The sequence below is a fragment of the Hippocampus bargibanti genome, linkage group LG07 (assembly GCF_051943395.1).
Source record: "Hippocampus bargibanti isolate YZ-2025 linkage group LG07, ASM5194339v1, whole genome shotgun sequence".
Classification (NCBI taxonomy): Eukaryota; Metazoa; Chordata; class Actinopteri; order Syngnathiformes; family Syngnathidae; genus Hippocampus; species Hippocampus bargibanti.
Genome location: NC_142740.1, coordinates 24,992,700 through 25,007,699, shown reverse-complemented (window position 1 = coordinate 25,007,699; position 15,000 = coordinate 24,992,700). Strand labels below are relative to the sequence as shown.

The 15,000-nt window shown below is 38.3% G+C and overlaps 1 protein-coding gene across 3 annotated transcripts in view; it reads right to left on the bottom strand.

Annotated features, from left to right (window-relative positions):
• Positions 1-1,054: 1,054 nt before the first annotated feature.
• Positions 1,055-15,000, bottom strand: part of lhx9 (LIM homeobox 9) — a 17,436-nt gene continuing 3,490 nt past the window's right edge. The window contains exons 1-5 of one of the 3 annotated variants that reach the window (XM_089001413.1): positions 14,895-15,000; positions 13,299-13,501; positions 11,651-12,009; positions 6,677-6,879; positions 1,055-2,533 (exon numbers count right to left, since the gene is read on the bottom strand). The exon at positions 14,895-15,000 is cut by the window's right edge and continues 464 nt beyond it. In XM_089001413.1, coding sequence (XP_088857539.1) covers positions 2,477-2,533; positions 6,677-6,879; positions 11,651-12,009; positions 13,299-13,501; positions 14,895-15,000 — 928 coding nt within the window. In that variant the 3' untranslated portion in view covers positions 1,055-2,476. Of the gene's footprint in view, positions 2,534-2,554; positions 5,498-6,676; positions 6,880-11,650; positions 12,010-13,298; positions 13,502-14,894 lie in introns of those variants that run through there. The other 2 variants (XM_089001411.1, XM_089001412.1) reach the window with 2 other exon arrangements.

Here is a 15,000-nt window from a genome sequence, read left to right as displayed (position 1 = left end):
GCAACATGTAAACTGCACGTGACCTGTGTCTCAGTCATCATTCTACACTTGTCACTGTGACAAACATAGGTTATGTGTGTTTATGTGTGTCAACGTGAGAGTTCTTGCACATATCGACAGCTATTTTTAATCCCTTTCTTTTCATATCGTTATAAATAAAAATCCCAACTGCATTTGAATGCATCATCGACAGTCGTCGTGCAAACACACGGTAGAAGCCAGAAGGAGTACACAAAAAATGCCGGAAAATGGTTGAGAACTCGATCGCAAGAGGCAAACAAAACACACGGATTTTTCCGAACAAAAATTTTAAAATGAGCAAAACGAATGAAAACGTAGCTGTTATGTTGGGCGGAACGAGAGGAGACGAGGATATGTTATGTCATACTTTGAGCTCATCGTTGTCATATTAATGTGGTCATATGTCCTTGAATTAGATTAGATTAGATTGGACTAGATTAGATTAGATTAGCCTTTATTCGTCTGGCAGTGGAGAAATTTACATTTCACAGCAGCAAAATTATGAAAGTAAGAGGAAATGAAAGAAAGAAGTAGAAAAACAAAATACAGGAGATGCTGTCAAGGCAGCCACTCTTGCTGCGCCATCTTGAAGTCAAAAGAACAAAAAACAAAAACAAAATAACAAATAATATGACAACACAAAGACATGGACAGTCATTCAATCTTAAACCCTTTCTGTACCCCATTTTTGCATGAAGCTGTTTTAGATGAAAGTGGAGAGGATAAAATCGTCCTTTTCACCAGTGGATCAGGGACATCTTGGTGGAATGTGCATGTCTACTCTAAACTAAATGGTGAAACCAAACATCAAGCTGTGGCATCCATTGACGAAGAGAGTCTCACATCTTCTGTCCCAAATAAATCCACTTCAATTCCAAGCCGCGGCAGATCCACATACGCATCGGTGCTCTGCACTGACACTCATTTCTTCTTTTCTTTCGTGCTTAATGCCAATAACACTATAGGTATGTTATCCCTCATTATGTGTAATAAACACATGTGACAGACAGACAAGATTTTTCCACATTTTATTTTGTAGCAGACAATCACACAGCGACTCAAAGCAAATAACAAATAATCTGATTCTGATAATATACACTTCAAATATATCATGACGGGTAATAAAACGCATGCTCAATGAGACTCTCTTCTTTTTTTGCGTTTTGTTCCCACAGACAGATGGCAAAGCTCCAGCTCTGCAGTTGCCTTCATGCTCGCATCACATTTGACGGATATCCTGCTGTGATTGCTCATGCCCATTTTCAAGGAGACTGTGTGCTTTTGCAAAAAAAAGGACCCTTGTGATAACACCAAAAACTTGTGTGTTGTAGGACGGTACTTGGCTTGGGCGAGTTGGGGTTGAGGAAATGTGGTTAAGAAACAACAACAAAAAAAAATACTCTATGAGGTTTATTTATATACGGCTATGTGCTTTACATATAGAAAGATGGTTGTGAGTGTGTGTGTGTGTGGGTGTGTTTGTATGACAAGTCTTGTGAGGACCACTACCATTTTATACCATACGTATTGAGGAAATTTTTGACAAGTGAGGACCAGCTAAAATGTCCTCACAAGTTTTTCATTCTAAAGGGGTCTATATATGCATCTGTTAAAGTTTCAGAGAGGTCCTCACAAATTCACCCAAAACGATTTTTTTGGTGTGTATTTTCATTTCACTTGGATACACACACACTTTTTACTCACTGTGTGTGTGTGTGTGTGTGTGTGTGTGTGTGTGTGTGTGTGTGTGTGTGTGTGTGTGTGTGTGTGTGTGTGTGTGTGTGTGTGTGTGTGTGTGTGTGTGTGTGTGTGTGTGTGTGTGTGTGCTTAATGAGAGGAAAAAGTTCATACCACAAAAAGTAAAACGATATTTTAACCAAATTCACTACATGGGTGAGGACTTTGAATGTACCCATTCAGAAACCTCACTCCTGCTGTTACTTCAGTTTCAAGCCCATTTTTTATTTCTTTGTTTTTAAAGAAGTTGAAGTGGAAAATGGGGTGAATTTGGTCTTCAAATGGAACACTAGTTCTTCTCTACACTTAACAGCAACGGTGGTCCTCACTCACTGGAGTTATCCGGACCTCACAAAACCTTTGGAACAGGAATGTGTGTGCGTGCATGTGCGTGTGTAAAATGGGAATACTGTCATACACTTGGTGTAACCTATGTGGAGTAGTTTCAGTAGTGTTTTTTTTACATCACAAGACATTTTACTATCATAGTTTTGCATGATTTCTTCCAACACAAACATTGAGTGCCATTATCACTAAAAACATGGTGCGCTCTCCTCGCTTGGTTGCAAACAACTCATTCTGCGGTGGCCAAACAACATCTGCTGTACACTTGCAAGTGAATATTTGATCTCGATATACTAAATCATCTTATCCTAATATTGTCTTTGTCTTCAATGGTGAGGAACTCCCATCAAAGTTTTCCCCTTCTGTTAATACTTTAGGGAATTTTCAAACGTCGGGATGTATGGCTGTAATGCCCCAAGATTTGTTCTCCCTGAAAGAAATGATAGAGTAAGAATATATTAACTACAGATCAACCTGACTTTACGGGGTCTGCATTGATTTTGAATTCATTTTAGGTTTAGCGTGTTAAACATATGTAAATATGTGCTTTGCGGCATTCTGTCGATTGAAATCCTACAGCCACGATCATGCATTAAAAAGCAAATTTCAATGGTTTTTTTTTTTCCGGCACTGCAGGGTTTGGATGCAAATCCGTGGGGCATTACGTTAAAAGAAAAGAGGAAATAGAAATTAAAATGGAAAAATGAGAACGACGGGTCAGTTTGCTGCAAAGCAAAGTCTCTCTCGGCTGTTGATGTGACAAACGGTATTCAAGAAAAAAACAGAAAAAATGGCGAGTGCAATGAAAAATAAAAAAAGCCATTTAAAGCAAAGTATTGTTTTTATTCACACAAATTTAATAAGATATATAACAACCGTTTGGTCCATAAATATTTAAGGAGAAATAGTTTCTATACACCATCTTTATCAAGAAACAGGGAAACATGGACAATCTTGATAGAACACTTACTGTACTCAACTATAAACACGAAGATCAATATATAAGGTTCTTGGGACTATATCTGAAAGAGTGCACAAATGCTTTCTATGACATCGCTTCCCCTCTCCTTTTCTTTTTTTTTTTTTGTTCTTCAAAACAGAATACACCATAAAAAGATCTTTGAAAATAAGATGCGAAACAGTACAAAACTAGTGAGGCGTCCGTAGGGTGCGAATCAAGTTAACAAAGAACACACAGAATCCTGAATTTCACAACCTTTTTTTCCTCCCATGTTATCGCATAAGGCACATTAAGAGTAGAACTGAGTTAGGCATCTACTTCATCAAGTAGATTCAGAGTACCATTTTGTTTGACAAGAGAACAAATTTAGGACACATATAATGGAAATGTGTCTTCTGCTGCTCTTTGTCTCTTTCTATCACTACCTTTCAGCCATAAGAAACGTTTTGGTGTTGTTTTGGGGGTCTGATCAGTGGCAAGTGGCTTTGCAGGAAGTCAATTAATTTGAAAAAAAAAAAACCTGATTCCCCTTATAATGAACTTCACCTATCTGAGGTCTTTTTTTTGTCAACGCCAGTTCTACAAATTCAGTCATTATACTACACTCCCTTTTCCATTAAAAAGAAATCACCCTGAGCAACATGATCAAACAATAATGCACTTTTTACGGAGGGGGTGGAGGGGCTTGATGCAATTGTCTCGTTCTGCGGAGAGTTCAATTTTACTGCAATTCATCCAGCAACATGAAGTGACAGCGGATTCTGACAGTGCCCAAAAACTGCTCTCAGATCCAAATTTGTTGGAAAACGTCTGTATAGGCTCTCGGTCGTACAGGAGTGGTCCATCGATGAAAAGGTTTCTATAGCCGTCATCTGTGTTTCTTTGAAGGCGTTGGACGTTTCGCTTCTCATCCGAAAAGCTTCATCAGCGAACTAAAGTTGTGCTGGTAACTCTGGTCCTATATATACAGGTAACATCCGACTTACGACCGAGTTCCGTTCCGACCAAACGGTCGTTAGTCAAAATGGTCGTAAGTCGAAATCCATTAGAAATGTTGAATAGAGACTCGGAGGCTAAATGACTCGCAACCCCCCCCCCCTTCTCTTAAAATGTTAAAAATAGGGTCTGGAGATCGTGGTCATAGGTACAGGTGGTCGTAAATCGAGCCGGTCGTAAGTCGGATGTTACCTGTATATCCCTAATGGACAAAGGTGGCGGTGCTAGACCTCTGCTCCGATAGGTTGATAGGTCCCTGCTCCAAGATTGGGGGAGCAGTGGACTACTCCCTGAAGCTAATGTGATTACTTCTCCTCAGACAGAACAAAATAAGTTTAGATTAGCTTCAGGGAGTAGTCCACTGCTTCCCCAACCTTAGAGCAGGGACCTATCAGAGCAGAGGTCTGGCACCGCCCCCACTGTCCATTAGGGTTATATATAGAACCAGAGTTACCGGCACAACTTTGGTTCGCTGACGAAGCTTTGTGGATGAGGAGCGAAAACATCCGACACCTTCAAAGAAGTAGAGATAACGGCTGAAGAAACCATTTCATCGACAAATGACAAAACGTTTGCGACTAATACAATTGAGTGATTGTTACCTCTGGTTTATTAAAACAATAAATATTGTGAAACAAGTCATAAAATATGTCTGGTGGTTCTATCTTGAAATCGGATTCAATAGCCATACAGATGGGAGACATTCAAGAAGAGGATTCAAAGACTGTTTTCTGGATTTGGACCCATATACAGAACATTCGATACGTTTTGCTTCCAAGATGATTTTAAAACATCAATAAAATCTGAAAAGGGAAGCCAACAATGACATGTTTCGGAAGTTCACCAATTCAGCAGGAATTAAAAAGGGCTCAAATTTTTGTCATCATTCCATACAAATGTACAAATGAAGATTGAACTAAGTTCCAGGCTTTTAGTGATTGTTTTCCCCAATGATTTTTCTGAAAGTCCTTTCCCAAAATCCGTCACTGCCATCAGGTGTCATTTGCTACACATTTGTTTGCTCGACAAAAGTTCAATATGGCCACTGCTCTTCTTGCTCTTTAAAGGAGCAACCGCCGCTTGATTTAAAGGCCAATTCAAAAAAAAAAAAGTGTGAATAAAAGGAAGAAAAAAAAGAGAAAATAAAGGATCAAAAGTAAAAGAAAAAAACAGTCTGCTAGCTTAAAAAAGGTTTGTCAAGGTAGTTTGTGAAGGGCTCCCCGAATCGTGGCTGTCCAGACTAGAGGTGACGGACGTCACTACGGTAATCGAGGGGTTTGTCAGGTCTGTTAGCGTGGCCGCGCTGGAGGGGGGGGTCATTGCCCCACTGTCGGACGAGGGCGGAGGGAGTGAGGTGCCATCAGCCTTATCAACACCTCCATTCTCCTGTCGTAAAACGTTCCTTCTGAATTTGGCTCTTGCGTTTTGGAACCAAACCTGCAAACCAATGCCAGGGTGTTTTTTTTTTACTCTTTTTGTGTGGTTGTACGGCTGCTTTCAAGAAATACAACACACAACTAATAGTTGGAGATTAACATGAATTGAAAGAAAATTTGGGGAGTTAAAGGGACTGTACAACTATGTCCGTTCCTCCTCTTTAGCACAGAAATGAAAAGGGAAATGATAATCTGTTGAAATTGAAAGAGCATGTGTACTCTTCTTTGAAATTAAACACTAATCAATTCCTTGCTACCTCCGAAAAACAGCTAATGACATCCCAAACGCCCAGCTAATGTTTACATCCATCACGACTTAAAGGACAACCGACGCCTCCGGAAAGGTTGTGTCCATAATTTGTAAAATCACTTCAAATGACTTATATCTATATTTTACGTTTTAAGACTCACGCTGAATATTCCGGAAGTTTTGTTTTTGAGTTGGTGACGAGTTCGTACGTGATGTCAAAGAAGGAACGCCCCTGACCGAGTAAGCGACACACAATGCATTTTGGGTACTTTGTTTGGTCTGAAAACATTGTGTTGATCCGTGTTGATGGTGAAATTAGAAGGAAAACACATGGTGAATTGTTGTGTGTTGCACCAAGATTACTATTTGATACTAGTTGACACAAATTTCCAGCAGATCAATTAGCCCATTTCCAACGGAGCTTGGGCGCCATCTTGCGCATTTTCTGGGAAGCTACATTGGAGTCCTGACGGCACGAATTGATACTGAAGGACTTCTTTAATAGATTGCAAACATTTATGCTTTCCTCTTCAAAACTATTTGAATCATATTCATAACTGGATGAGTAACAAGAAAGCATCTTCTCCGAATCTGAAGCCATTGTTTTGATTCTAGCGCAAGGCAAGACATCCTGGCGTGACGTCACGAACAAGGGGGCGGGACCGTCTGAAACTCGCCATTTTAAGTCATTTTTATTGGTGTTTCGCATTTGACTAAAAATATCAGCCTGTGTGTTTTGGGTATTTTAGATGCGATAAAACGTTTTTCTGATGTCAGTTGGGTAATAAAAAATGGTGTCGGTTGTCCTTTAATGAAACAAACAAAAGAAACAATAAATGTGAAATGGGAGGTGATGTGGGTTAAGGGGTGCTGGATGCAGGAACACTCGGGGATTGATCATATGAGCAAGGCAAACGGTTCCGGGCTTACCTGGAGAACTCTTTTGGTCAAGCCCGTCTTCTGGGCCAGCTGCTTGAGGTCTTTAGCATCCGGATTGTGGTTGATGGCAAAGTAGGATTTCATTGTCCGCAGCTGGTGGTGCTTGAAGGAGGTCCGCATCCGCTTGGTCTTCTGCGTCGGCGCATACGCCTGCTGGTCCCGGTCCAAGTGGTCTGCGTCGTTCTCGTTGCAGCCTGTGAGCAGACGGGAGCAGTGGTGAAATTCAATAGTCAACATGTGTGTGTGTGTGGCTCATGTGGCTAATACAGATCTTGTGGGGTTCCTTACGAATCGTGAAAATTATATTATTATTATTATTATTATTATTATTATTATTATTATTATTATTATTATTATTATTATTATTATTATAAGATAATGATTTATTAGATTCTGAAGGGGACTGTTATTATATACAGTGATTTATTTGAGTGGGGTGGGTGGAATTTTGAAGACATACAGCTGACAAAACCCTCAAATTCACCATCGCAAACAAATAGAATATGTCACACACAGACATACACACACGCACACATACACACACGAATGTGAAGAAAAAAAAAAATATAACAATACATATAAAAAAAACAATATATTTTATTTCCAAGCGCCTTTCGGAATACAAACTTTTTGTCTGTGGTTGAGCAGCAACAGCCATTATGTTTACGGTATACTGTACATAGATAGATGGCTAGATAGATAGCTAGATAGCAAGCTAGCTACATAGCAAGCCTACTAGTGATGGGAATTTCGGCTCTTTTCGGAGAGCCGCTTCTTTTGGTTCGGCTCTTGGCTCCTCAGTTATTTGGTTTTTTTTGTTGCTTAAATTAATTAACTATCAAAAAAATCATGTAAAATTATGTGACAAACGAATTACTCATGTAAAAAAATACAATATATCAAATATTTGTATTTATATGCCTTGATTTATATGTGACAGAGAGCATCCACAAACTTTCACTTTCCCTGTGGTAACTCTGGTCTGATGCTCAGCTGTCACTACTTTGCTTTTGATATTAATACTATCATACCAATTAGTAAAACAAATATAATTGAATAATAATAACAGCATAATGTAATAACATTTGTCCACCTGTCTATCGTAACTCCCCCTCCTTGTTAGGAACCGTCTCTTCGTTCACTTCAGAGATCCGGATCGTTCGCGAACGACACATCACTAAAGCCTACTGTGGCACACATTTCCAAACGACAACAACACATCTCCAGCATATTATTCATACCACCTGTGACAACAACTTAAAATAGTTTGGCACATAAAATGAACATGAATACATGACACCGGGTAACACTGAATGTTACGTTTTTGTCCCGATGTTTCTAACATAGGCGGAAGTTTTCGCTTTCTTTCCTATGGGTGTATTTTTTACGCTGTTCGACTGTGAACTCAAGGCTCGAAATTTAGAAAAAAAGGGCAACATGTGCAATCATACTTGGCATCATGTTCATGTTATTTCGGCTGTCACAACATTTCAGCCTGGCACCGTTTCACACTAATAAAAAGCAGATTATTGGCATCATGTGTCAAATATTGTTTCACAACCACTGGGGGGCTCTGTATCCAAAGGAAATCTAACCCAACCTAATGGAGAGGTGTGGAATAACAATACTCTGTAGACTCGCTCAACCAAGCTCGGCGTGTTCAAAACCACGCTAGAAAAGACTCACTTGAGACAAATAACATCAAAACAACAGCGGAATCGCATTCTATTTGTAGCAAAGATGAGATTTCGAATGTGACGGATATTAACAAGAACATTTTTGGGGAGACTACAATGAAAAGGGTGTCAAATGTTTGTACACATTCCAAAGCGATTTAATCGTCTCCTATTTTGTAATATTTAATAATCTCGTTGGATTATTTATCGTTAGTCACATGTTTGACATTCATTTTTTTCAATGATCCGTGACGCAGACAGGGACAGAAATGAAGAAAACCAAGACTCGTTGCACTAAATTCATCCTATCTACTTGATATCTAATTTAAAGCAGATTCTTTACTTACAGACAGCGGAAGGCGGAAGTAGACGCCGAAACATGTCAGGTATTTGAACACCTACACTGTCTGTAAGTAAAGAATCTGCTTTAAATTTGAAAATCAAGACTGTATTGTTGATACACTCACATATTGTAAATAGCACAGCCACATTATGTAGATTAAATAGTTACATATATTAAATGTGCTTTTTATACTGTATTTTTATACGTACTTTGCACAGTACAGTTGTACATTTTAGTCTCCTGACATTTTCTTTTGTGGATAAAACACTTTTTAAAAATGTTTTAACCCACCCCCACCTCTTTCAATTTTGCTGCTGTAGATTGCAAATTTCCCCATTGTGAGACTATTAAAAGCTTTCTGATTTTGATGCCCTTGATTCATTGTATCGTATAAGTATCTATCCTTTTTTTTTACAACCCGTAATTTAAAATCAATCCCATCCTCGGGTTCCACGAGAAAACCCCTCATTTGCATCAAGGAATAAAAGAAAAGGGAATGTTGTTTGTGGTATCCAATTGATGCGTGGAGCGACATGCAGTGGCCTGAGAACGACGACCTGTGCCTGGCCGCAGTGCTGGAGGCCCGGCCGGGATTCCAACGTCGCTTCCAATTAACAGAGAACAATTAACGCGCAGATTACCCTTCTTCCTCCCCCTCTTGTCCCCACCCCACTCATCGAGAACACGACTCGGTCGCACAATGACTCGCTTATGAAGCGTGCACTAATTCGCAGAGAGACACGAAAAATTGGGACGCTACGGGATACAGCGACTCGAAGCACTTTCGAGTTTTTTTTTTAATTCAAAATGCTTTTCGTTTAAATTGTAATTTACTGACAACGGACAAAAATGTGCTAAATGTGTATGTTTATTGTAAATGTTAAACTTTGGACCAAACAGCCACTTACACGTGTGGTTGATGTGAAAATGAATTATTTAATAATTAGGGGGAGGAGCATCGGTTACCTTAAGGGTAGATATATTTCACCCAGAGATACAACCCTAACATAAAGCGACATTTGAAATTCATCATTTAATTCAGTAATTTTTCAACCATTGTTCGGTGTGAAATCTTCAGGTGCTGTCGCAAGAAATTGCGCAATTTTCACTTATTCATCCCATTTTTTTCATCACTAGAAAAAAAATGCTTTTTGTTTATCTCCGACAGGCATGTATAGTGACAGCCGTAAAAATGTAAGCAATAAATAAATAAATAAATAAATAAATAAATAAATAAATAAATGCACTTCCACTGGATAGAAATTGTGTTTGGTTATGTGCAAATGTGAGGGGTTTTGGAAAGTAAACCATATTAGCAAAAACTGAGATGGATGGATGGATAGATGGCTTGATGGATGGATCGATATAGATAGATAGATAGATAGATCGATGGATAGAGATAGAGAGATTCTATGACTGTAAAGTTACCTTGAGAGATTTGAAAGGCACTTATAAATGAAATGTATTATTATTATTATTATTATTATTATTATTATTATTATTTATATTATTATTATTATTATATTTACTGTACACATATATAGAAATTTCGACTAAAATATTCTTCACAAAAAATAATGTATCTTGTTTTGTCACTTTCAGCAACATATAGGGTCGTGCAGAGTAATCAAAGGCTCATTCATTCATTCATTCATTCATTCATTCATTCATTCATTCATTCATTCATTCATTCATTCATCCGTTCGTCCATTCGCCCATTCATTCATTCATTCATTCATTCATTCATTCATGTGAATGCCCACACTGGGTAGCTTATTCCATCTGTTTTAGAACAGTAGGCAGGGGACACCCTGAACTGGTTGCAAGCCAATCGCAGGGCACACAAAAAAACAACCATCCGTGCGCTCACACTTCCACCTACGTTCAATCTAGTGTGATCAATCACCTGCTGTGCATGTTTTGGAAATGTGGGAGGAAACCGGAGAAAAAGAAACAAAACCACGCAGGCCTGGCAGGGTGGGGGTGGGGGGGGAGCATGGCAACTCCACACAGGGAGCAAGGAGCTGGAATTGAACCCGGTACCTCTTGCACTGTGAAGTCGACGTGTTGAACACGCCACAACCGGGTCGCCATGTTTTTTTCTCTCTCCATTAGATGACAATAAACCGCCTTGTGTGATTTTAGGCAAATTCGAACTGGTTCTTCGACTTTAAAAAAGGGGTGATAGGGTAAACACAATTTGGTAATTATTTTTTTAAGTTACATTTCACTAATATTTTCTTGGTGGGAAAATCATGACTGTAAAAACTGTTGAGTTTCTAATTTTTGCCTTCTTCCAATCCCTTTGGAAGGGCCAATTGCTTGTAATTGTGCATTTTTTTTGATTCATTGATTTGATTCATTATTTGGTCCGAAACTACTTCAAACAAATCGTATCATAGATGACAGTCATGGTTATGCAATGCTTGACTTCCATTAATTGTGATTTTTGGGTCGTGTATTGATGGATATAAAAACGTGTATAAAAACAATGTTTTGATATAAAAACGTGCTTTTACTCTGCAAATTAGAAGCTGATTTTACACTTAATCATATTATTATTATTTATATATGAGCTATGAAAGATCATCATGCCTGTCATATGAAATTACTCAGTCACTCAATTGATCTGAATTGGATTTATTCATGACAATAATGTATATTTGTTCATCTACGAGTGAAGCATATTGGTATTTAGAACAATAAAGTGATCTTGCCTTATTATATTGTTTGTAGTCTTCCTCAAAATATAACTCTTTTAAAAGTGTAATAAATGTTGTGAAGCACTAATTTCTGTTTTCTACGGGTGAGATATGGTTAATGATTTCTCCTGTGGTGTGTGGGAAAATTGTGAATATGAAAACTTGTAGGAAAGTTGTTGGCAAGGTTGTTTTCGAGAGACAAAAAAAAAACGTGTTTACGTGAAGTGTGAAGGGATCGTCTCACCTGTGTTGTAACTCGGTAAATCCAAGCCCATGGCGGGGCTTTTCCTTTTCCTCGGTCGACCCTTCTGAGCAGTCCCGGTACCGTTGAAGTAGGGCAGGCCCAGGCTGCCTCCCTTGGCAGCCAACTCAGCGAAGTTGAGCTGGGGATGGTAGTCGGCGCCCTGGACCAAGCTCTCAAAGTGAAGGCGGCAGTAGACCAGGCTGTCCTTCATACCGAAGTGGTCGCCAGTGGTGAGGGTCTTGTTGCACGACGTGCACGTGAAGCAGCTCAGGTGATACACGGAATCTCTCGCGCGCATCACCATCTCCGAGGCAGAAATGCCCAGGTGGCAACGCGCGCACCTTTGCACCGAGAACCTTCTGGAACAGACGCATCGTCAAAACACACTCCCAAAAACACAAACACGTTGTCTTTTCTATATTGAGAAACAATACGCCAAGTCTCCATATTTGTTTAAGATACGGAGCAGAGACCGTTTGAGTGATTTTAATCGTAGCATGAGTTAAGGACGATGACATAGTTGTATGTTAATTTGACTTGCTGTCACAAACATAGAGCTACACATAATATTCTCGACAATAATAATATTAATAATAATAATAATAATAATAATAATAATAATAATACATTTCAGTTTTACCGCCTTTCAAAACTAGCAAGGTCAGTTTACAATCGCAGCTGAAGTTTATATTTCTCCGTTATCCCGTCAAGTTATACGTTTCACCCGTATTTTGTATGTATTTTTTAGTCATTTCAAATAATGTACGGCGTACTGCAACATTTATACGGGGAAAAATAATCGTGAATCGATCTTCCAAAGACCATTTTGGCTCAAATCGAGTTCGTCTCAACTGCTGGTAGCCAACGACAAGCATGCCGCCGATCGCAACTATTGTTTTTTTCCTATTTGTTTTGTTTTTATTCCAGTAAACCGGAAAAAGTAATCATCAATCGTATATATTATTTTTAATTGCAATATATATACAATTAAAAACAATATATATCTATATTGTTTTTAATTGGTAAAAGCATAACGTGCGCATGCGCAGTCTGCATTTCCGCTTGTGTTAGCGTTTTTTTTATCGTTTCGAATAACAACTTTTATTTGTTTGTTTGTTTTAACCGAATTGTAATCATTTATATGGGCAACTATTCGCCAAGGTTTACAGGTATGAAAAGGTGACATTTTTTCTCTTCTAACACCGTTCTATCACGACTCGTTACATTCAGCTAAAAGAAATAAAGATGGCGATTTACCGGCACAGAATATCTAGTTTCATTGAAAGTGTATATAATACAAATACTATACTTCAACACAAATTGTGTTTCGCAAGTGTGACAGCCACAAATACATTTGTTTTCCACCCATTTAATTTTGGGCGTGTTGGTAAAGGTTGCAAGAATTAATTTTCTTTTGAATGCAGTAAAGTACACGAACACAATACATACATCCAGACATACATATTGATTTATAAGATAAAAAGCATATGCTGGCTGAACATTGTAATTCGAAAGGAGAAACAGTAGCCTGGTAAAATAAAAAGCTCAATTTAAAATTATGATCTAATTTGATTTTGATTGTCAAAATCTTCATAAAGTTATTTTTTTCCCCCAGATTCGTACAAGACTTCGTTCGTGTACACCTTACCTGTAGTAATCTTCTTTGCAGTAAATGCTGCCATCCTTGGCGAAACATGTTAGCTCCGACTCCAACGCAAGTTTACATTCACAGCATTTGAGGCACCTCAGGTGCCACTGCTTGTCCACGGCCAGGAGGTAGTATCTGTCCGAAATCTTGCCCCCGCAGCCGGCGCAGAGGGCCGGTTTTTCCGGGCTCATTGAAGGCATCGTCTGGACACAACAATGAACCCCTTCAATACATCGTCAAGGGGGGAGAGAGGGGGGGGGGGTAAAAAAAATTCCCTTTTGCTTTTCTGGTAGCATTAAAGGGCATTAAAACGCAGTGATGCAATTTTATAGCTAAATCGCATTATTATTATTATGACTATTATTTTTTTAACATATGTTCGAAATGATTTTATATACCAGGTTGCCTGGCCTTAGTGAGACACCACAAGCAAAATATCCTGCACATTGGAGTTGATTTTTTTTTGTTGTGTACAAAAATCTATCATTGTTATTAAAACAATGCACCCTTCAATACACCGTCAGGAGGGGGGGGGGTTGGTAAAAAAAATCCCCTTTTGCCATTCTGGTAATAGCATGAAAACACAGTGATGCAATTTTATAGGTCATTTGTATTGTTAGTATGACTATTATATATTTTATACATTTTTGGAATATTTTATATCGCAGTTTGTCTGGCCTTGTTATGACACCACATGCAAAATATCCTGCATATTGGAGTCTAAATTAAATGTTTTTTTTGTTGTGCACAAAAATGTATCATGAAAAAGCAGTGATGTGCTTTTATAGGTGAATCGTATTATTATTATTATTATTATTATGACTCTTATTATTTTCTCACATATATTTTTGAAATTGTTTTTTTTATATTCCAGTTTGTCTGGCCTTGGTGAGACACACAAGCAAAATATCCTGCATATTGGAGTCGAAAGTAAATATTTTTTTGTGTGCACTAAAATCTATCATGAAAACGTCGTAATGCAATTTTATATGGTAAATAGTATTATTATTATTATCATCAATATTATTACTTTTTTAGACTTGTTTTTTAAATGTTTTTTATACCTGGTTGCCTGGTCTTGGTAAGAAACCACATGCAAAATATACTGCACATTGGAGTCTAAATTATTATTATCTTGTTGTGCACAAAAAAAAATCTATCTATTTCGTCTGTATCATTTCAACATCAAGGCGAATTTATTTTTATCGATTTGTATATTTATCTATAGAAATGGTGCCACGTTGATACGTAATAGCAACCCTGTGCAGGCCTCATTTACTCAATTGTGAGCAACAGATCTGTCATGTTGTGCTTAAGCGATGAAAAAAAACTACACAAAAAAACTACGATTATAACTTGCTAATCACGCTGTCACGTTATGATGACAATATTTGCGGTTAGAGCTACACGTGATGCTTCTATTTTTTTATTCGTGAGACTGTTAAATGCCGCCGTTTATTTGTCATAATTACAAATTAAAATCGCTCCATTGGAGCATTTTCGATTTGGTATAATAGATCCCAGCCGTCAATCCGTTTAGAAATCTGCTATATGCGTACGTTTCCTTTCATTTGAATTGGTAGTCGTGAACCTCACCGTCTCTCTGCCGTTGATCTGCATGCTTTTCGCCGACTTGGACCTTCTTTCCATCTCCTCCATGATCCCTTGGATGTGATCCCCGGAGATCCCGTGGAAAAGCATG